This window comes from Neovison vison, chromosome 3 (assembly GCF_020171115.1).
Source record: "Neovison vison isolate M4711 chromosome 3, ASM_NN_V1, whole genome shotgun sequence".
Lineage (NCBI taxonomy): Eukaryota > Metazoa > Chordata > Mammalia > Carnivora > Mustelidae > Neogale > Neogale vison.
In genome coordinates, this window is record NC_058093.1 from 232,267,380 (window position 1) to 232,291,293 (window position 23,914).

The window sequence follows — 23,914 nt, forward strand, 5'->3', positions numbered from 1 at the left end:
GAAAGCAGGTTATTTATATAGTCTCAAACATCTTCCTATAAGATACTATGTAAAAAGGGGGAAATCGGGGCACCTGGGTGGCTCAGTTGTTAAGCATCTGCCTTCAGCTCAGGTCATAATCCCAGAGTCCTGGGATCGAGCCCCATATCAGGCTCTCTTCTCCGAGGGGAGCCTGCTTCTCCCTCTCCCCCACCCCGCCTGCCACTCCCCTGTTTGTGCTCTCTCTATCAAATAAATAAATCTTTTTAAAAAATAAATAAATGAAATAAAGTAAAAATAAAAAGGGGGAAATGATCACTGCACAGTGGAGAAAACTGACAGACAACACCTTCAACAAGTGATCAAAGAGAACACTGCCAGCCGTGAAACGCGTCAACAGAGGTACTCCTGACGGGAGGTATCAGGACGGAACATGGCTTCTATGACAGGCCTGTCAAAAACGCATGACCTGAATCTAATCAAGAGAGCACATCAGACAAATCCAAATTGAGGGGCATTCCATCAAATAACTGGCCTGAACTGTTGAAAAATGGCAAGGTCGAGGAAGACGAAGACCGAGAAACTGTCCTAGAGGAAAGGAAAGCTATGTGACAAGCAAATGCGCCAGGGGACCCTGGACCACAGAAAGACAGGAGGACGACAAACTAGAAAACTGGATATGGTCTGCAGACTAGAAAACCGTGCTGTATCAATGCTAACTCCCTGGTTCTGAACACTTCACAGTGGTTAGGTGGAAGAATGTCTTCATTTCCAGGACACACACATCAGAGCATTAAGAGGCAGGGGCGCAAAAAGGTTGACAACTTACGAGCATTTCATTTTTAGAAGCACACGTTGTAGATATAGAGAGAAAATACAAATGAATGATAAAGTGTGCTGAAATGTTAACAGGGTGAAGGGAATTCCATGCACTGTTTTTCCAAATTAAAAAAAAAAATTTTTAATACCGTAAATGGAAGTTCATAAAGAAATCTATTTTCAAGTAAATGGCAGAGTGTGGGAAGAACCCTTTATAAAAACTTGAGAATTTTCTCAAACTCGCCTCACTTGCACCTTCCCTTGGACGCCCACCTGTTTCTGCTTCGCCTCCTCCCAGTGCCGGTGCTACTTCCTGCTTCCTTCCCCAGGCGCACCACCCCAGATGCTGGTCGTTTTTCATCTATCCTCTTTCACAAATTCCTTCAGTCCCGAAGGTCCTTAACTCTTCAGAATTGTGGAAATGATGGTATTGAAAAGAATAATCAATGATCCTAAGTGAGTTTCATGCCTTTGCTTAATTTAAAACTCAGGCCGCCTCACTGTTTCTTAAGGCTACCGCTTAAGCTTTCTACCAGATCACGGTACCTCTTTACCAAAACGGCAGCGATAAAGATATTCTTAAAGGAGCTCCTAAATCCGAATCACAGCTTGAGATTTAGGGTCAGAGAGACTGTATATGGTAATGAGAACACCTGAACTGCTACCAAGGAAGGGAGGGGTAGGCCCTTAAGTCACCAAAACAAGGATAAATGAAGTTTCTGAATGAAATAAAAGGAGCTTTCTTCAAATAAATAAATAAATAAAAGACAGCTTTCCCCCCAGCTTTTCTAAACAAGATTACATAATATGCCTCAAGATATTCCTGAATTTAGGGGCGCCGGGGTGGCTCAGTGGGTTAAAGTCTCTGCCTTCGGCTCAGGTCATGATCTCAGGGTCCTGGGACTGAGTGCTATGTCGGGCTGTCTGCTTAGCAGGGAGCCTGCTTCTCTTCCTCTCTCTCTCTGCCTGCCTCTCTGCCTACTTGCGATCTCTGTCTGTCAAATAAATAAATAAAAACTTTAAAAAAAATGTTTAAAAAAAAAAAGATATTCCTGAATTTATACCAACTGTGTTTATACTATGTTTATAAATAATCTTTGTATTGATTAGGACCTAAGTCCTTCTCTTTAGGCAACTTTATGCTTTAACTATTCCTGGCCCAAATTCACTATAACTGGGAGACAAAGAGAAAATACCCTATAGTGGGGCACTGGGTGGCTCAGTCATTAAGCATCTGCCTTCGGCTCAGGTCATGATGCAGGGTCCTGGGATCGAGTCCTGCATCAGGCTCCCTGCTCGGGGGGAGTCTGCTTCTCCCTCTGCCCCTTCCTCTGCTTGTCCTCTCTTTCTCTCAAATAAATGAAATCTTTAAAAAAGAGAGAGAGAGAGAGAGAGAAAGAAAATAGCCTATAGTAACCATCTAAATATTTCACAAAACTTACAACGACACCAAGTCAGATTTAAGGCACTGAAGGTCAAAACCAGTACTTTGTTGATTATTTGACCTTACATATCTATACCAAACTGTTGTTGCTGAAGATGTTTTTGTACAATGAAACAATCCAGTGTTTGGGGTTTAAGATTTTATTTATTTGAGAGAGAGTGTGTGGGGAAAGGAGCAGAGGGAGAGGGGCAAGCAGACAAGCACTGAGTGTGGAGCCGGACACCAGGGCTCGATCTCACAAGCCCGAGAGCGTGACCTGAGCCGAAATCAAGAGTCGGATGCTTAATCGACTGAGCCACCCAAGAGCCCCTCTAGTGTTTTGACGTGAACTTTGAACGTACTAAGCTAACTAACAGGTATCTTACTTTGGCTAGCCAAGCTTTGATAATGTGGCTGCTGTTCTGCTAGGCTGGATGTCTCACAATTTGCCGGCAGGTAGCATCCTGAGAAGCCAGGTCCTCTGGAAGGCAATACACAGGGCAAAGCAGGCAGGTATCGGTGCTGTTTAGACACTTCCCGTCTGCAGCAGAGCGGCGGGGCTGAGAGGGGAGTGGGGGAGACTCCCAGATCCCCAAAGGAGCAGTCTCCTCATTTCCCTCCTCTCAGCGTCTTCCTAATTAACTCAGCTTTGTGTCTGTTATGAATAGCTTCAAATGGAAACACTCCAACTCCACATTCTTCTTCATTATGCATGGCTTATTAAAATTGAAATTTCACTGTTTCCAACTCAACCAAGTTGATGGTTCAAACTGCTGTGTGCTCTGAAGAGTGAAGCATCCGTTTAAGATATGAGATCCGTATAAAGACAGCCCGGATCTAAACCAGAACAGCCTGGAAACTTCGAGGCTTTCAGTTCCAAACTTGCCCTGTGAAGCTCCTGGGGTCTGTCTGAGAAAATCCCAACCTTTCCAAGGGGCAGTTCCCCAAACTGCCAGGCCAGGACAATAGCAGCTAATCCCCTATGCTAAGCGGTCCTGAAATATCAGAGTAATAAAGAGAGGCCCTTCCTAGGTGGGAATGAGATTCCCATTCCCAAACAGTGACAGGTATCTCTCAGAGGCCCATCCTGCTCAAAAGAAAAGCGCATCTGGCAGAGCTACCCAGAAAAGAAAAAGAAAACCTGCCCACCAGCCCCTCCGGCACCGGTACCTGTTCTTCTTCAATCCTGCGCTGTAGTGTTTCGATGTAATGCTGGACAGCCATATAGATGAACCTATACTGTGCTTCTGTCTGGACCATCCCTGACCTCTGAGACCGCACCATCTGAATGGTTTTGGGAACATCAATGTCACAGTCGACGCCTGCAAAGCAAGCACCATAAGGCATTAGGAGAAACCGCAGGGCCGGGATGAAATGGTTTAAGGCACAACTTTCAGCAGACTCAGAGAGCAAATTTAGTCTTTAATGTTCTAACTGAACATGTTCCAAGGGCTACACTGGCCTTCTGACCGATACAAATGATTCCAGAAAATAACCCAAGAAAGTGCTGGAGGTCAGGGACCCCCTCGCTTTCCAACCCCATAAAGTCAGCCTGGATGAGGTGGGTGGGCAGAGACCACCACCACACCGTCAACAAAAGACCATGGCAGTGGGACCCACAGCTCCTAAGCTGCGTTTCATGTCAAAAGCTCGAATCGAATCACTTTTGTTCTCCCGCAAAGATAATGAAAGTCAAAGCCTTCAGCCCAGATTTTGTGAAAATGTTTTAACACTCAAATTCTCTCCCCCAGGCTATTTTCACCAGCACGTTCCTTCCATAAACGAAAAATGGGAACTATCGCTTCTTGCCCTCCAGATGACCTACCTTTCTCTCTGATGATGTCAATAAGGATATCAATCACAATGAACGTCCCTGTCCGGCCGATTCCAGCACTGTGGGCAAAAGGACAGAGAGCAGTGACAATGGAGTCGTTCATGGGGGTTTCAGACTCAAAACCAACTCTTAATATTAACAGAAACAATGTCTGCTCTTGGGAGTATTTATAAGACTGTCTATTTGTATTTGAGAATAGATTAGCTAAGAGCACAGGGTTTTGGAGTTAGTCCAAACTGTACTTGGAGCCCAGCTTCTCCAGTACAATGTGCCTGAGACAAGTCTCATACCTCTCTGACCCTCAGTTTCCTTGTCTGTGAAATGGGGATAAGGGTACATACTTTACAAGGTGGCTGTGTGGATCAAATGTCGGTCATGTATGGGAAACACTAAGCTCAGAGGCTGGAACAGAACAAGTGCTCAATAAACAGTAGCTTTTAAAAAAGTGACGTCCCAGTCCGGTGGCTCAGTTGTTTAAGCGTCTGCCTTTGGCTCAGATTATGATCCCGAGGTCCTGGGATCGAGTCCCGCATCGGGATCCTTGCTAAGTTGGGAGCCTGCTGCTCCCTCTGCTTGTGCTCTCTGTGACAGACATAAAATCTTTAAAAGAAAAAAGAAAAGGTGAAGTTTCACACACAGCTATTTGCCCAGTGTACGGATGAGCTTTGGGAAACTAAACTTTCCCCAGTACAACCATGAAGCCCAGCCTTGGGTGCCAGCAGGCTGTAAACCATGGTGAGGGGCCATGGGCGGGGCTTCCAGAGCCTAGGTGGGGAGTGGTCCAAATCTTTTGAAGCAAACAAGTGTCTTATGGGGGCGGGGAATGAATCTTATTTCTGTGGCAGAAGAGAATAGGATCACAATCAAGGTGATGAATTCTAAATCACCGTGTTTTTTTAAAAAGCAAAAAACATAAGCAGACATTACTAGACTACGTAAGGGCTCCCTGAGAGTAAGGCCTAAGTTCACCACCCCCTGCCCGGCCACCGCCAATACCTGGCAGTCCTGCAGGACCCATGAGAAAAATACTCCGGGGTCAATGTCCCTTAATGCAGTTTATGCATGCCTCAAATAGAGATTAGATTTTTCTCACAGTTCAAGAGCTGAGGTGGGTGGGTAAAAACAAGCCCTAGTGGCCCAGAGAGCGAAGCCTGGCTACAGCCCAGAGAGGGGGCAGGGGCCAGTCACCTGCAGTGAACGACCACAGGCCCTGCGTCCATAATGCTTTCTTGCTTATGGTGGACCTCCTCCAAGAAGTCCAGCACGCCCCCAGGGTCACTGGGCACTCCGTGGTCCGGCCAGGTCCGAAAGTGGTATTGCCACACGGTTCTCTCTGTATTCCCCTGGAGTAGAGCCAAGAAAAACCAAAAAGAATTAAATAAATCAAGGGGTTGAGGAATCACCCAGTGTTGATCTTCCCCAAACCTGACGTGAGCTAACGGAACAGGCAGGCGCCAAGTCACCTCACGCTTCGTGTAAAGGTCAGATGAGTTTCCCAATCACGTCTCCTTTTGGATCTGGCTGAGCAATCCTGAAGGCAACTCTTTGCCTCTGTCCTAAGAGCCAAAATGTACAGGACAGCATTTAGCTCCTCAGGAAGCTACAACCACCTTTCTGAGTCACCTTTCTGAACCCTCAGGGGCAGGCAATGTCCCCGTTCCTCCTCGTGCACGGGTAGCCCAACTCAGGAGGCGACTGAAGCTTCCGGGACCTGGGGCTCTCCTTCCCAGCTGATTAGAAAATAGCTGTCTTCTCAAGACATATATTCCTCTGTGCCTTTTTACACCCAGCCCCCTCCTCCCCTCTCCCAAAACACCCACTTTTATTATTTCATCGTAGTATTTAAACATTCTGTTTAATTCAAAGTAGGTAAGAAGTCAAGCTTTGTGACCAGAAGGCTGGGTTTAGGTCCGAACCCCCGCACTCATAATCACTGTGGTCTCCAGGCCTCTCTGAGCCTCAATTTCTTCATGTGCAAAGAGGAATGATAATCTCCCTCACCATGCTACTGAGAGGGACTTAACAAGACCAAGTAAACACATAGTCACTCCTTGGCAGCACCGTCACCAGTGCCCTTCTGAGGACAGGGGTCATTAACAAAGGTCAAGTCTAGAGAAGACCAAAAGTACCACGTTCTGGGTCTACCCAGATGAGGCCGCTGTAGCAGCCCTGCTGACTGCTCCCTCTCTGTCCTCTGTATCTGAAGGAAATCCTAGCTACTGATGTTTTTAAAGTAGATTTAAAAAAGAAAGAAAAATGAAGCCAGTGTCCACCACCAGTGACCTTCAGGACATTCAAGTTAGTTGAACCACAATTAAGATCTTTTTGTGAATTACGTGCATTTAATTTACTGATGTCATGATAAAATATTTCTTGATGATATGAGTCAGCTCAAACTCGGGGGCTACATAGGAACGACAGGGAAGGAACCCAGAAGCCCAGCATATCCCTGCTCCTCCTCCTTGGTAAATTTCTGTCCCAAAAGATCTCTAACCCAACTCCTCCCTGCTAGGAAATGTAACGAGATCATGGCACAGCGCTTTAGAAAAAAATATAATGTGTTCTATAAAAAGCAGGTAACATGCAACCAGGAATTCTGGAGAATCACCTGTCCTCTGATGGCGCCTGAACCCACGGGGTATAAAACACAAACCCAAATACCAACATTTCCTGTACCTGCTGCTCAAAAATCTCTGTTAGCAAGAAGATGGATGGTTTATCACTAAAACTGAAGAAACATCCACCTGCTACTCAGAAACACCTGATAACAAGAAGATGGGTGGCGGAGCCTAAAATTGAATGAACCTATGTGGTATCTCTGGCCAGTGCCCTCTAAATCTCTTCCACTTCTGCTTGACAGCTATGTTTTTCCAGCTTCTCTCTCTGTCTCTGCAGCAGGGTAAACCTCCCCCAGCCCACCATCAGCAGAACCGCAGCCCCGCTAACATCAGAAGTCCCAGCATCCCATCCTGGACCACAACCGCCCAGGCTTCCAGCTCGCTTTGGTCCCCCGACCACCTCGTGGAGCTCAGCAGACCACTGAGCCCTCTTCCGCTCTCCACCCGCCTCTCCTGCCCCCACTGTCCCCTTGTCGGGCTTGGGTTCTGCATACTACTTTAAGGAGGCTCCAGGCTGGGCGTGGAGTCCCAACACGGGGCTTGCGCTGAGATCAAGAATGGGATGCTCAACCAACTGAGCCACCCAGGTCCCCCCACCCCCGTGTACTATTCTGACAATCCCCCTTTCACCCTCTCTCCACCTCTCTCCATCCAGAACACCCCTGGGCAAAGCCCCAGGCCTGGACAAAACCAACGGCGCACCTTCTCCGTTCTATACCCACGGAGAAAAATCACACCAGGGGATTGGTGTCGCTGAACATTCATGTTCACCAGCTCAACTGGGCATTCAGCGCTGCCTGAAAACTCAATGGATTCCTCACCGTCTCTACTCATTATTATTGAATACTTTCCCCACTTTCCAAAGATAATTCATCTCTGATTCCCTTCAAATGCCAGTTGATGGCCTTGCCTCATGGAGAACATCAAGAAACTGCATGTAGGCTCCTCTATCTGCGTCTGCGGTCACCTCCTCCTCCTGCCCCCCTGCTGCCATCCATCCGCAATGCTCTGGAACCCATCTCCCCCCATCGCCATCCTCCATTCCTGCCTCCCTGGCCTCTTTGCTTCGCCGTCTCCAAGGTATCTCACACTTTACCGGTCCCTCCTCCCGTTCACCCTTCCGCCCCTCCACCAACCCAGCGCTCAAGCTAGAGAACTGGCGGTCATCCTTAACACCGCCCTCGCCCCCCACCTACACTGTAACCAAACCCCTTCACATCGCCTCCTCTCTCTCCTCCAGGCAGTCCTCCTCTGTCCACCGCCCCGCACCACCTTTCCCCGGGACCACGCAAGCCCTGGCTTCCCGCACAGTCTCTGCCTGCTCTTCTGCCCTCACCGCAGCGCCACTGTCCCCTCACACTGCATTTGATTCTTCCCCACGCCCTGCAGGTGCCACCTCAATGCATCTGGCACATCTGTCCATCTGTCCGTCGCTCCTCTTCCATTTATTCTGGCATTTTGCATAATATTCATTTCCAAAGGCAGGAATAAGGAAACAAGTATCGGAGTCCCTGGGCTCTAACCTGGAGAGAAGGCCACCAGACCCAGAACACCCAAGAGCCTCCTAGCAGTCCTGCTGGCCACTCGGTTCATCCAGCCCGGGCCCCCCCGACTGGGGACTGTCAGACACACTCCTGGCATGCAGCTCTGCATCTGCGTTCGCTTGGCAGCAGCCTCACCCAGCACCCAGCCTCCTAATACATGGAGTTCACATTCTGAACATGACAGTTGAGACTTTTCCCGACTTGGTCCCCCCTCTCTTCGGCTATTCTCTTGATTCTCCACTTGCCTTCATTCCCCATAAATCCCATTTCCCTTCAGTCTGCACATCAGGCCCGGGGTTCACAGTGACACCTCCATCTGGAGGCCCTCTCCCCATCATCTTCTCCAGTGGAAACCTGACCCAGACAAGCCCAGTGTCTTCTGAGATGATCTCCCTGACGTCCCAGCCAGAAGGAAACCTGGCCTTTGCTACGTTTCATGGCACTTCGGACCTATTGCAGCCCGTCTGCTCGGGAGCATGGCTATCTGTGTGTGTGGATCCTCGCTGCTACATGATTCCAATTCCTCAAAGACTTCACTCATCTCCGGGTCCCCAAACAACCTCAAAAAAATAAGCCCCCTCTAACCCCAAAATTAAAATGAATCCAAATCTAACACTGCTTTATAAAGTTAGTCACCCCAGTGACAAACTTAAACTACGTGCAGCTAAGATCAGATGCCACGGAATGTGGTCACGAAACTGGCCTCAGGCGCTTTGCCACTGCTGTTCCCGCTGCTGGAAACACTCTTCTCTGGGCTCTCTGGATGCCTGGCTCCCCCACCTTGGCCTCAAGTGATACAACCTCAGACAGGCCCTCCCTGGCTCCTCCATCTCAGGTACCCAGTCACTTCTAACATAACTTCCTGAAGCCTTCATAGCCTCAGACCAACTAGAAAGCTTAACTGGTTGCTGAGTTTTTAACCTTCCATCTCCCTAGGCTCTGTGAGGGCAGGGATTGCCCCCATCCTGTTTGTAATGTATCAGTATGCACCTGGGCCCCTGGTACCTAGAAGGCACCCAATAAATCAGTGAGTAAACGAGGCCGTGAACGCACGCAAATATGAGTAACCACATGACCTCGAATTACTGCATGCCAAAACCAGTTACTAAAGTCTCTAAAATACGACAATATACTTACTTGTCCAACCTTTGAAAGTTTAAGTTCTCTTAATGTATAGTCATGAGCAGCACTTTCTTTGACGTTCCTAACACGCATGACCCCATATTCTTTCAGAGCATATTCGTCGGGCCAGTATTTGACACATTTACTCTGAAAGGGAACAGAGAAAAGACAGTTAATCTCTGTGAATTCTGAAATTAAAGCCTAAACCAGAGGAAAATAAATACTCAGAAAAAAAAAAAATTCGAGTCTTGCTTAATGTTCAATATTCAGAAAATGGCCTATCTAGCATCTGGTGAATTTTCAAAGGAGAGGAAAAATAAGTTTAAATAAGAAAAGCAGGTGCGTGGAAAACCAGGGAGAAGCTAAAAGACAGAGCAGCCTTTGCAGGGCTGTCTGATCTAAGATGCATGTCAAAGGACGGTCAAGGATTGTTCATTTATCTCCAAAGAACCAAAGATGCAGAATGAGGGACTACCCAATCTGAGGGTTCTGCCTAGCAATCACTGAAGTCTGAATTCCAGAGCTCTGCCAGTCCCTCTGCAAGGAAGGCAAGCAAGCACTCTGGAGGTGGACGGGTTGCCCAAAGAGCCAGACTTGTCTGGTTCATTTCCGCACCCGTGTAGGAGGACTCTGTGCCTTATCTAACCCACGTGTGAACAGCTCCAACACAGCAAGGCAGCCGATGGGGTTTTGAACCAGCTGCTTCTTCTATATCCAGATCCGTTTGCTACCTACTATACACGTCCCCTTCGCTTCCCTGGGTGCCTGGGAACACCAAGCCTGCAACAGCTGCTGGCGTCAGAGCAGACAGATTGAAAAATATGGCACCAACTACATCATTCTTGGTGCCAAAGAGGAAGATATTTAGCTCAATGAGAAATGAGCCTGTATATATCTGGTGACGTGTCCTGGGCAGAGAATGTTTTTGTGTTTTGTTTTTTTCTGGGAGTGAACTTCCCACAACCACCAAGATACCAATATCGGCAAGAGAAATTTACTTTTTCTATTAGGAAGACAGAGAAATTCAGTGCTAAAACTATAATTAAGAGAGCAGCTACAGGCATCCCCTCAGTCAATGATTAACTGAAAGAAAAAAAAAACACAGCAGAAGGAAAGTTGAACAGAAGGATTAATAGTGCAACTTTTTTTGCCTGGGAATGGCTTATATGGTCTATTATTTATTAATATTCTGAATTCAGCTTTCTCCCTGCACTGTTTGGTAGATCCAAATACCTCTTCGACAGATTTGATACAACTTTTATTATCCCCAAATAAACACCTTAAATATTAGCTGTACTCAATGCTATTGTTGGCCAATCAATTCTGTGACTGTTCGTTGTTCAAGAGACTCACAGAGAACAAAAAATTAAATCACAAACTTGAAAACATTTCAGCAGACTTTGAACATCAGCAGACTACCCGGCCCTCCTCCTAGTTTTCCAAACTCTGACGTAGACTTTGGCAAAAATTCTAAAATGTGACAGCTAACACATTTTAAACCAAAGCCCAGGACTCAAAGGGAATCTAGAGTCTGAGACCAAGAGAGCACGCTATCAGAACTTCTGGGGGCGCCGGGGTGGCTCAGTGGTTTAAAGCCTCTGCCTTCAACTCAGGTCATGATCTCAGGGTCCTGGGATGGAGCCCCACATCGGGCTCTCTGCTCAGCAGGGAACCTGCTTCCCCTCTCTCTCTGTCTGCCTCTCTGCCTACTTGTGATCTCTGTCCAATAAATAGAATCTTTTAAAAAAAGAAGAAGAAGAAGAACTTCTGGACTGTGGAGAGAATGCATCCATCATGCTCTCCACCCTGGGACTGAACAGCATAAGCAGGATGGAAGCAAGCAGAGGGGCAGGCTGATTTGGCCCAATGTCTGCCTGTTCTAGGAGCTTCCGGCAGGTCTTCTCAAGGGGAACAAAACGAATCCCCCTGAAGTGACACAAGAACCTTCTCTTCGTGCCCCCAAGTCCTGTAAGGAGAGGTAGCCACCTATGAACCAGACAACAGGCAGGACAGATGGCTCAGTTTTCCTTTCTATACTTGGGCAGGTGCCTGAGTTAAAAATCTGATGTTACTGCGGGTAGCTGCTGGAGGAAGCCTCTGTTTCACAATGACCAGATCTGGCCTTAAAGGTTTTCAGAAGCACGACGACTAGTTAGCACAGCAGTGAAAAACCTACAAAATCATGCTGCCCTTCAAAATGATAGGAAAATTACATCAGGAGCGCTAAAATCCAGAATCACTCCTCTGTCTCAGGTTTAACTTAAAGGTATGGGTGCTATATTCCAGGCAAATTTTATGTGAACCAATTAAAGTGTAGCTACAAAATAACTTCGACTAAAACACAAAAACACAGAACTTTTCCACATTAAAACCCCACATGGATGGGCTCACTCTGGGATAACACAGAGAAATGTCACTCAGTGAGATCTGTCTGCTTCTCTGTAGGTGTGGGCTGTTATAATTTTTAAAACCTGAAGTATCATGAAGAGTGTGGGGAGAGGAGTACTTGACATAGCAGCTGGGTTGGGGGCGGGGGGGGCATGCTGGGACAACCACTCTGGGAGCAGTTGGGCGGAGTGTCTTTGAACTTACAACATGCCTACCCTGGGACCTAGCATTCCTTTTTATGAAATCTAACCTAGAGAAACACGTGCCACACACAAACACACACACACACACAGAAATAAGAATAAGATTATTCGTTTTAGCACTGTTTGTTAACAGCAAAAACAGAAACATTTAAGTGCCCGATTCATAATGGTGAAATAACGTATGGTACATCCTTACTACGGAACATCATGCAATTACTAAAAAGAAGGCCACAGGCCACTATGTACTAATAGTAGATGTTAGAACATTCATCTGGGCGGGGCCCAAGATGCACAACAAAGTTAATATATGAAAACACTTTTGCATACAGTGTTTTTCAGAAAACAGTGCTATATACCTCCACAGGCACACATACATATGTAAGCACACACATACGTGTAAATGCCTCTCACACATGTATGTATATAAATGCCAAGAAGAGAGCATGGAGGGATACACATCACACTGGTGACAGGGACTTTAAATGGGTGGCCAAGGGACAGTGACAAAGGCAATTTTAACCATAACCATCATGTGTTTGGATATGTATATGACTATATTGCTTAAATAATTCAAATTAATGTTTAAATGCTCACACGTCACGACAAGTATAATTTATATGACCAGTGAAATCACTGATAAGGACATTAAAACGGTTATTACAAATACACTCCCTATGTCCAAAAGGCATAAGTTAAAAAGAGACACACAGAAGGCATTAAAAGGAAACAACAACAATAATAAAACTTCTAGAGATGAAAAAAACAATTTCTGCTATGGAAAACACACTAATAGTAATAATAGCAGGTGACACTGCAGAAGAAAAGATTAACTTAAAGACACGCAGCCAAAGCAACTATCCCAAATGGAACAAGGGGGAGAAAAACCACTGCACAAAATGAACGAAGCCTCAGTAGGCCTCAGGTCAATGCCGAGCAGCCCAATACACGTGTAATTGCTGTCCCGTGTATGCAGAAATAATAAAACATTTCCAAATGCAGAGAAAACTCTAAAGCCACAGATTCCAGAAGCTCAATGAACCCCAAGCAGAAGGAATATAAAGAGAACTACACCAAGGCATGTCACAACTGAATTTCTTCTACTCTCTTTTCTCCAGAGGGTCAGTTAGAATCAGCTTAATCTGTTTTTGTTTTTTTTTTTAAGATTTTATTTATTCATTTGACAGACAGAGATCACAAGTAGGCAGAGAGGCAGGCAGAGAGAGAGAGAGAGAGGGAAGCAGGCTCCCCGCTAAGCAGAGAGCCCGATGCGGGACTCGATCCCAGGACCCTGAGATCATGACCCGAGCCGAAGGCAGTGGCTCAACACACTGAGCCACCCAGGCTCCCCAGCTTAATCTGTTTATTCAATTCTTAACATGTTCAACCTGACATGGCCAATACTTTAAAAATACTGTATCAGATAAACCTCTTAGTTTAAAATAAAATAAAATAAAATAAAAAATTAAAAAATAAAAGTAAAAATAAATAAAAATAAAAATACTATATCAGAAGAACTTGAGTATACCTTTCCTCTCTCCACTTCTTTCGTTGTCATAACAATCACTCGGGAGTTCTCTTGAAATACCATCCGCCAGAAGTCATTCACCGTGTTTTGCAAGCAGCCTTGCGTGGCAATGTAACTCTTTTTGGGCTTTGAATTGTTGCATTTGGTTTCAAACTCAGGCTAGAAATTTTAGGAAGAAAATGCATCAAACACTTGAACGTTGCTTTCAGGGTCACAAGCAATAGAAAACATAAAATACAAACAATGGCTGGCAATGTACTGTCAGAAAACACTGTGGAAAGCAAAGATTACCATGATAATATTTGCATTGATGTAATCTGAAACGGGCTCATTGGGATCGCCATCGTGTAGGACAACTCTGGTATGATCAACTGGAAGAAAAAGAGATCACAGTCATACTTCCTCAGGACACGTCACTTCAAATCAGTTACCCTTCCACCCAGACCAAGTTCTGTTCACTTAATGATAAAACCACATAAAAGATTAAATCCTAAATGAGCACAACAACGATCTGAACACTATATGATGCCTCATAATGCTATCTTTAAGACGAAAAAAGCAGCAATGGGAACTCCCTGGTCTTGACAATTTACTATGGATCTACAGGCTATTATCACTGGGAGAAGCTGGATAAAGAGTACATGGGAACCGGGTGCCTGGGTGGTTCAGTGGGTTAAGCCTCTGCCTTCGGCTCAGGTCATGATCTCAGGGTCCTGGATCGAGTCCCGAGTCGGGCTCTCTGCTCTCTGCCTGCTTCCTCCTCCTCTCTCTCTCTCTCTCTGTGCCTGCCTCTCTGCCTACTTGTGATCTCTCTCTGTCAAATAAATAAATAAAATCTTTTTAAAAATGTTTTAAAAAAAGAGTACATGGGAACCTTCTGTATATTTTTATAACTTCTTGTGAGTCTAAAAGTATTTCAAAACAAAAAGGTGGCTTTTTTTTAAAACAAAAGTTAGAGTAAAGTACAGATAAATGACATAATGTCTGAGATTCACTTCAACATAATTTGGGGAGACAGGAAGAGTGGCTCAGAGTATAAATGAAACAGGACTGGGTATGAGTTAACAACACTGAGAGCAGGGCAGTGGGTATGTATGGTTTTTTATACTATTCTGTCTACTTATGAGTATATTTGAAACTTTCCATAATACAAATGGTGGGGTCTTTTTTTTTTAATGAAGCAGAATGAAATACGTATCTAGAAGGTAAGATTTTGATAGTATCAACTGACTAAATTCTGTACAAAAGTACATGATTGATACAGGAGTCTGAGTGCTCTACCTAAGCAACATATTTTACCATGGGGGGAGGGGCACTCCTGGGAGACTCAGTTAAGTGTCCAACTCTTGATTTGGGTTGTGAGATGGAGCCCTGCGTCAGGCTCCACACTGGGTATGGAGCCTGCTTAAGATTCTCTCTCTCTCCCTGTGCCCCTCCCCACCTTTCTTCTCTTAAAAAAATATTTTACAATGGGAATTAGTAATACAGCTGCATGTCTCAGACTCCCCATCTCTAAAGAAATAAGATGTTAATCAAGAGGAAGCACCTGACTGGGATTTTTAAGAGAGGAAAAGGCAATGATACTCTATTCAAATACTGCATACTATTGTTCCCGTCACCTTTTCCTACATCCCTGCATCTTACTAACGAGTTCCATTAGGTCTCCTGAGCAGAAAGGAAAACTTAGACATAAACAGGATGAGGCTTCCCCAAGGACATGAGGACCATGTTGTGACTCAGATTGATTCTCTGCAAATTCGTATCGCCTCTTCTCACTACTATTAATGCCTCCACTTTCTCCCATCCTCACCTACACACAACTCAAACAACCATACTGATGCGATATACATATGTACCACGTACGTGTACCTATGTACACAGAAAGACCATGTTACACACACACACAGGCACACACACATACACTCACACATGCAAGCACAATGGGTTTATACCTGACAAAGTGGCTTGGATCTGATGAGACATTACTGCACTGCTCACCAAATTTGCTCATGCATTCCAATAAAACTTTCATTGTGAAGTTTTTGAACACTGAAATATACACATATATATACAAACAAGCCCTATTTTTAAGTTGGTAAATACATTATGCATGCACTGCCATCAATCTGTATGTCAGATTTAAATTTTTCTTTCTTTCTCTTTTTAGATAAAGGATATAAATCAGAAGAAGTTCTCAGTGTTCCTTCCCTTCCCCCCAGAGGACCGCCCTGCACAGCCGCCTCCGGAGACCCCTCCAAGAAAGAGCGTGGTGCTAAGACCATGGCTCTGGGGGCTCCGATGCCCGTTCTCCCTTGCTTGCAACCTTGCTGAAATGGTCTATAAAACTGGGAAAATCAGAACATCTGTTTTCTATGCTGGGGTAAGAAGTAAGTGAGACCGATGCAGAGCCTGCACAGGGTCAGCCCTCAGGAAAGAGGGGCTATGACAACGGCTTCGTGCCATCTCTGGGGTCCTCACCCAAGACCTCCATCCTTCCAGGCCCCTTGTTCTCTGTGGCTCGGCCTGGGCTCTACTGGGCAGCACTTGGGTGTTAAACGCCTTGTGGATACCTCCGGGTCCTTTTCAAGCTAAGTGTAGGTATCATCCGTATCTCCTGTAACCCGAGCTCCGGAGGTCAGGGAGCAGAGCAGTTGAAGAGTCCTTGAGGGGAGACTGCCTATTCTCCAGAAGAGGGAATGGAGTCCCAGCGAGGAGGTGGGCCTTCCCCAAGCCCCACAGGCTGAATGCTGAATGAAGGGCAAGGACACAAGCCTGGGCCCCCTAAGGATCTTGGTGTGGCCTGACCCTGGGAGATGGCAAGCCTTGAGCTTCTCACTCTTAGGCAGATAAAATTAATTAACAGAAGGAAACAACCCACTCAAGGATCACCTGGTGGCAGTCTGACCCAGGACGGGCAACACAGGAACGCGGTGAACGTCAACCATCCCACCATGTTTAACGGTTCTGGAAACCACTCACAACTGAAAGGGTCTAAGGCCCCGGATCTTCTGAGGAGGCACGTGGCACACAAGAAAAGTTACAGGGACACTGAGGAAGCCAACACTCCAAGAGTCACTGTTACTGAACAGAATATTAATACTTACAGGGCAGGATGTTTTTATATCTATTTTTGTTCTTATTTTCTTGCCTCTGACCCTCTTTTCGGCTGTAGAGAAGTTTGCACTCCTGCTGTTGTAGTGTCTGGAGGGAAAAAAAGTAAATATTATTGCATGTCAAAAGCTTTAAAAAAAAATAAAATAAAGCATGGCTCAGCAGTTCTGCTATAAAAATTTTATCCTAGGAAAGGTTCAGGGTTGCGACAGCTACAGGAATGCTCATCTTAAAACTGCATCAACAGTGCCAAAAACAATTTCCGGTAAGAAAGGGCTGCCTGTGTAACACTGAAATTAATTCATACAAACAAATATTCTGCGGCCATTTAAATTTTTTTTTTTTAAGATTTTATTCATTTATTTGACAGAGAGAGATCACAAGTAGGCAGAGAGGCAGGCAGAGAGAGAGAGAGAGGAGGAAGCAGGCTCCCCGCCAAGCAGGGAGCCCGTGCGGGACTCGATCCCAGGACCCCGAGATCATGACCTGAGCTGAAGGCAGCGGCTTAACCCACTGAGCCACCCAGGCGCCCCATTCTGCGGCCATTTAAAAAGACATTCTAGGAAAATTTTTAATGCCTTGAGAAAATGATCAGGGTAAGTGTTAAGTGAAAAGAAGGTCAGACTTCCAAAACAGTATTATTACATAAGCCATATGTTTGCATTCGCCTATGTAACTAAGAAATGGCAGAAGACTATACATCAAAAAGGTAATGAGGATTGTTTTCTCAGGGTAGTGGGATTATAAAGGCCTTTTCTTCACTTTTTTGGCCTAAATTTTTTACAATGAGTTAATATTTATTAGTAGAGAAACCTTTTAAAGTAACAATTATTAAGAATGAAAGTCGGCGGGGGAGTGGTGCCTGGGTGGCTCAGTCGGTTAAGCATCTGCTTTTGACTTAGGTCATGGTCCCCGGGTCCTCGGATCAGGTCCAGGGTCAGGCTCCCTGCTCGGTGAGGAGCCTACATCTCCCTCTCCCCATGCCCTACTCGTGTTCTCTCTTACTATCTCTCTCTCTCAAGTAAATAAATAAAGTCTTTGGAAAAAAAAAAAAAAAAGGCATGAAAGTCGGGGTGCCTGGCTGGTTCAGTCAGAAGAGCATGTGACTCTTGATCTCAGGGTTGTGGGTTCAAGCTCCACACTGGGTGTAGAGATTACTTTAAAAAAAATAAAAATAAAAAGAATGAAAGCCAATGAGCATCAGTGTAGAGCATATAAATAACAGTTGTGATCAGGCTCTTGACTCTATGATCTACTGCCCACTTTTACCATTGTTTAATTCAGAGCAAGCTCCAACAGAAGAGGTACTGGGTATGGCTGGATCGGGGGCATGCAAGCTTTGTTCCTCCTATGCCAGAAACCCACGTTAGAGCGCGAGGCAGCCAGCCTGAGTCTACACAAACACCCACTCCCCAGGTTTCTCCCAGCCAGAGAATGAGGAAGAGAATGTTAGATTCCTGGAAGGGGTCAAGAGGGACACTTCTGTAGGGGAAGGAGGTGGGGAACATGATCAGGGGGAGACTAAACAAGGCAGTCACAGTGGGACTAGCCCCAGCTGAAGAGGAGACATGGGGAAGCAAAAAGGATCCTCTGGAGAAGCAGACAGGAAGGTGGACACGCCAGGCAGCAACATGTTCAAGGGGTAGGTTTTATTTTCAAAATTACAAAAAGCACCTCTTTTTTTCTTTGTAAAGACTTGGATTTATTTGAAAGAGAGAGAGAGAGCGCGCGCGTGCACAGGAGCGAGGAGAGAGACAGAGGGGGATGGAGAAGCAGACTCCCCAACTGGCAGGGAGCCCGATGCGGGACTCAATCCCACGACCCTGAGATCATGGCCTGAGCCAAAGGCAGATGCTTAACTGACTGAGCCACCCAGGCGCCCCCAAATGTACCTCTTTAAGGGACTGTTAGTTTCCAAAAAGTCTAATTTGTGAGAAGAAATCACAAGCAGGCAAATCAAGAAAGTAGAAGGCAAACTAAAAAGAAGAAAATATATGTGTGCTGTATATGTATATATAAATTCCAGCTCGTAAAGGTTTCTACCAGGAGTGAGAGTCAATGTTTCATAACAAGCAGCCCACTGTATTTCCATTCCATTTAAGTGAATTTCACAGACAGGTATGAAAGTCGGGATTTTAAATTGCTATTTGAATCTCAGATTGAAAATGCAGCATTTGGCCTTGACACACGGCTCACAGCACAGGCAGTTAGCTAGCTGGAGCCTGGGCAGGAATAAAATACAATGGACACAGAACTCCGATGAGGAGTCGGTCATTCCAATTTTTAAAATGAACCCAGATTAAGTAATTAAAGCCATTTGCCTTCTGCGGGCTGGCATTTCCTCTGAACTGTGAGCCAGTCTTCCAGAGCGATGTCGCCACGTTAGGAAAAAAGGTTAAGTCGTGATTTTCAGATAGGCAAGTGAGGCTCAAAAAGCAGCTCAAACGCTGCAAACTGACTCAGCCACTTAAAAGTCAAACAAGTGAAGAGAAACAAGATCCACAAAAGCTATAAAGAGCGGCGCGGTGGTGGGGGGGTGGGGGGGAGGCTAGGAAATAATTAGCTGCTTGATTCAAAACGAGCCTGACAGTGAGGCGCTCAAGCGAGCACTTAGCCCAAGTCTCAGCTTCTCAGAACAAGGCAGACTCTTCTCTGAGCTCACGGAGGCCTGCCTCTAACCTCAGCTTCTGCTTCGCAGTCTGTGCCTCAGCTTCCTCAAGAGTCACTTGGGAACAGTCCTAATTACCTACCCCGCAGGGATGGCGTCAGAGTTAAGGGAGATTACCGTGGAAAGTGCAGAAACACGCAAGTTGGCTGGACCCTCTCCCCAGGTCGACCAGGGGCTTCCCTCATCCTGCATCAAGTTACCAGTCGCCTCTATCATGCAGATTTGGGGTCTGCACAGCACACAGGCTGAGACAAGCCTACGGGCCCCAGAGTCTTCAAGAAAGGACAAGCCTAGAGCACCTGCACCCTGGGCACCATCCGTGCTAACCGGCAGCGGCCGGCAGCTGTCACAGATTAACAATGACTAACTGTGTGTCTTCCCCCAGCTCTATCCTCGGTGCCCATTAGTCCATTCTCATCTGCGCCTGGGGCCCAAGTTGTCTGAACACATTTCATTTCCTGCAGAGGAAGGCTGCCATCCATCTAGAGTGCGGCTGAAAACAAAAAGAACTCAGAAGGGTGACTGGCCATACTCTGCCCACTGAGGCTCCCTAACTGCCCCCGAGATAATCAGCTACCACCTGCTATGGGGTGCACCAGGCTGATGGCTGGAAGCAGCAGAAGAATATCCTATAAGCCGGCCCCCACAGGCTACAACCCTTCCGTGGTTTATCTTCCACAACCTCTCTCTCACCAGCAGTCCCTGGGGCACAAGAAAGCTGCAAACGACCTGTCAAGTTAAATGTCACTGTGTCTCCATCCGCATTCTCCACTGGGCAGTGGCAGGGATGCTAATGGTAATGACAGGCAGAAAAAGGGACAATGTAAAGCTGGGACAGAGGCTGCAAGATACCCCATTTGCCCAAGTATTACAAACAAAGAATTTGGATCAAACGATGAACCCTTAAAAACATGCTAGAAGCTAGCTACAGTCTCCTGATTGCACAAGCCAAAACAGATTTAGAGCCAAACGGATTGTATCAGATTTTAATTGATGCCTTAAAAGGCATCAAGAGAAAGCCGATCCCCTGCTCCACAGTGTACATTCTGAAGCGCCCGGGAGCTGGGGCACCTGGTTGGCTCAGTTGGTAGAACATGTGACTCTTGATCTTAGGGTCGTGAGTTCCAGTCCCACCTTGGATGCAGAAATTACTTAAAAAATAAAATATTGGGGCACCTGGGTGGCTCAGTGGGTTAAAGCCTCTGCCTTTGGCTCAGGTCATGATCCCAGGGTCCTGGGATGGAGCCCTGCATCAGGCTCTCTGCTCAGCAGGGAGCCTGCTTCCCTTCCTCTCTCTCTGCCTGCCTCTCTGCCTACTTGTGATCTCTGTCTATCAAATAAATGAATAAAATTTTTAAAAATTATTAAAAAAATTTTTTTAAAAAGAAGAAGTGCCCAGGAGCATGACCAACAGTGCATGGGACAAGTGCTCATGGTGCAGAAACATCCCCCTGACATTTATGATGAATGAACACCCCTGCTTCCCACTCCCTGGGGCCCCTGCCAGCCTAAATGCCAGTAGCAGCAGTCCTTACTTACTGTAATGACCAAAAGAGACCCCCACATGACTTCCAGAGCCCTGACTGAAACCACTGGACCTGACTCTTGACCAGAATGCCATGAATCCAAATGGAGCAGGATCAAGGAGAGACAGACAGACAGACAGCAAACAAAATGGCAGAGCCTCAAATCGCCAAGCACCATGACGACAGCTCAATGATCATTCTGCCTGCACTGTTCTGAGCAGTGGGGACAAATCAAAAAAATAACACCACTAACCATTAAGGCCAGACCAAACTGTACAATTACTCTGCTTCTATTTTTTTTTAAAGATTTTATTTATTTATTTTGAAAGAAAGAGAACGAGTGTGACATGAGCGCCGGGGCGGGGTGGGGGTGGGTGGGCGATGGGACAGAAGCAGAAGGAGAAGGAGAAGCAGGCTCCCCACTGAGCAGGGAGCCCAATGCAGGGCTTGATCCCAGGACCCCGAGATCAAGACCTGAGCCGAAGGCAGAAGCTTAACCCACTGAGCCACCCAGACGCCCCAATTTACTTTGCTTTAGAAACTAAACTACAGGGGCGCCTGGGTGACTCAGTGGGTTAAAGCCTCTGCCTTCGGCTCACGTCATGATCCCAGGGTCCTCGGATGGAGCCCCGCATCAGGCTTTCTGCTCAGCGGGGAGTCTGCTTCCCCCTCTCTCTCTGCTTGCCTCTGCCTACTTGTGATCTCTGTCTGTCAAATAAATAAAATAAAATCTTTAAAAATAAATAAAAATTTAAAAATTTAAAAAACAAAACTCCAAGGGTGTATATATGATGGATGAGGTGGGGGAGGGGTGGAGATGGAGAAAAGAAGATTAATAAAATGTTAAATGTCAAAGCTGGGTGTTGGGAAAAAGAAGGTCCATCACACTATTTCCTCTACTTTTGAGTGTTCGAAAACTTCGATAATAGGGGAAGGGTTTTTATAAACAAAGTAATAATAAATAAAAATGTAAAAGCTCCTATTAGCTCTCCCCCCACATATACCCCACACTTGGCCATGGCCTCCTGAAGGACAGAGAGGGAGCTGAGAAAGGCTGTCGGGCAGATGGTCTCCCTGGCTCTGACGCCGTGAATAATTATTAAGACAGCGGTAACCACCTGGGCAGGATCCAAAACCAGGCCTTCTACCCGGTCTGAATGAACTTCTGTTTTCCTCTGGCATCTGTCCCCTATGCAGAGGAACACTGCAATTTCTCATCCCATCCTCTCTACTGCAAACTCTGCAGTGTCACCAGGCACCACGGGCGGGTGAAAGCCCCCACTTCCTGACACCACGCTGCACAGCCTGTCACCACTTCTGTGCAGTGGACTTGGGGCAGCTTGTCCTCAACGCGTCCACAACACCAGCTGGGAACGAAGGGGCAGCTGTAGACTCCCGTCACAGGAGAAGGCCCCATATGATGGACAAGCACTTATGAAGATGACAGACAGAACTAACCCAAGATCTGGCCCCCAACCAGCTGCCTATCATAAGCCCCGTCTCCTTTCCACCAAGAAGGGGGAGAATCAGAAAAAAAATAAATTAAAAGGCACAGTCCCTGTAGAAGAACAGGTTCTGACACACAAAACTGCACCAAACAGTCAAGACAAATCCATAATTAAGTGTGGAATTAATTATGTGGTGTGGAATTTAGCAAATGAGATCCATGAAAACTAAGTGAAGCAGGTTTCTGGGAAGAGCTGAGGCCTGAAGCAGATGAAGTATTGAGACCGGTCCAAGGAGGAAAGGAAGACATCCCAGCAAGTTAGAGAGGGCAAGCAAATGTGGCCAAGAGGCCAGAGCTACTAAAGGGTGAAGGAGGGGCGCCTGGGTGGCTCAGTGGGTTAAAGCCTCTGCCTTCAGCTCAGGTCATGATCCCAGGGTCCTGGGATCAAGCCCCGAGTTGGGCTCTCTGCTCAGCAGGGAGCCTGCTTCCTCCTCTCTCTCTCTGCCTGCCTTCTGCTCTGCCTACTTATGATCTCTGTCTGTCAAATAAGTAAATAAAATCTAAAAAAAAAAAAAAAAAAAAAAGGGTTAAGGAGAATGGCAGATGAGTCTAGAAGCTGTGTGTTAGAAAGTGGTGGCAAATGGGGTTAGATGCAGAGAGTCAGAAAAACAATGGTGGGCCTTGACAATGAGGCAGAAGACTCTTCAACAGCTGACTGAAAAGAAGCATGGACTTGGAGTCAAGTCTACGTGGAAGTGCACCGTCAACTATGTGTCCTGTGGGGACAAGTTTCTCACTTTGTGTGGGGTTTAGTTTCTTCATCAAAATGCAAGAGTTATGTCTCGGGTAGGAAATGGGGACCCGCTAATGGTTTCTGAGCAAAGAGGGACAGGAGAAATGCTGAATGCAGATTCGCATGAAGGGTGAATGAAGGTCAGACACGGGGGAAAGAATAGCTTGTGTCTTCCGGGGTGATGAGAGCCTGCACCCCCGGTGTCAGGCGAGACCCCTCTGCCACAGCCTCCCTGAGCAGTCCTGAGCAGGCGCCTCGCTCCGGCAACGTGCCCACGGATGCAATGAGGTGTCTTTCCTAGCCCAATACGCAGCACCAAGTAGACAATAAATGCTAGTTTCCTTCCAACCTCTAAGAGCAGAGAGACGTTAGGAAAGAAGATTCAACAGCACTTGGTGAGTGGCAACGTATGGGAGAAGGAGACAAAGAGGAACAATGAGAGGCTCTTCCTTCCGGCCCACGGAGCCAAAGGGTAAAGAGCTTGAGCACCAGAGACAGTGAAATAAAGGGGGTTATTCGGTTTGTATTTCGGTTGTTCAGTTATAGGAGTCTACTTGACTCCTATTTTGAATGCTCAAATTTGAAGACACAGGACAGCCAAGAAATGTAGAAGGCATAATTTAAAAGGCAAAACCAGAGTTCAGAAGCACAATAAACTTTGAGGTAACCAGCATAGGTTGAGAATGCACATGCCCCCCAGCAGAGAGCGAATTTCAAGCAAGATGAACAGAGGGCCCAGACTGTGTCTTCGAGAACCAGCAGAGTTAGCCGGTCAGGAGAACAAGCAGCGAACAGCAAGAGGCACAAGGAGGGGAAGGAGGCAGAAACCAGGTGCATGCTGCCACAGGTCACAAAAACCAAGAAAAGCAAACCGTGGGAATGCGGAGCTGGACAGTGGTCTCCAAAACAGCACC

General features: G+C 46.4%; 1 protein-coding gene across 2 annotated transcripts in view; it reads right to left on the bottom strand.

The window, feature by feature from the left end:
• Positions 1 to 23,914, bottom strand: part of PTPN11 (protein tyrosine phosphatase non-receptor type 11) — an 85,698-nt gene that overhangs the window by 13,761 nt on the left and 48,023 nt on the right. The window contains exons 7-13 of one of the 2 annotated variants that reach the window (XM_044244237.1): positions 16,560 to 16,656; positions 13,747 to 13,826; positions 13,456 to 13,614; positions 9,355 to 9,486; positions 5,244 to 5,410; positions 4,047 to 4,114; positions 3,392 to 3,543 (exon numbers count right to left, since the gene is read on the bottom strand). In XM_044244237.1, coding sequence (XP_044100172.1) covers positions 3,392 to 3,543; positions 4,047 to 4,114; positions 5,244 to 5,410; positions 9,355 to 9,486; positions 13,456 to 13,614; positions 13,747 to 13,826; positions 16,560 to 16,656 — 855 coding nt within the window. The remainder of the gene's footprint in view (positions 1 to 3,391; positions 3,544 to 4,046; positions 4,115 to 5,243; positions 5,411 to 9,354; positions 9,487 to 13,455; positions 13,615 to 13,746; positions 13,827 to 16,559; positions 16,657 to 23,914) is intronic. The other variant, XM_044244238.1, reaches the window with a different exon arrangement.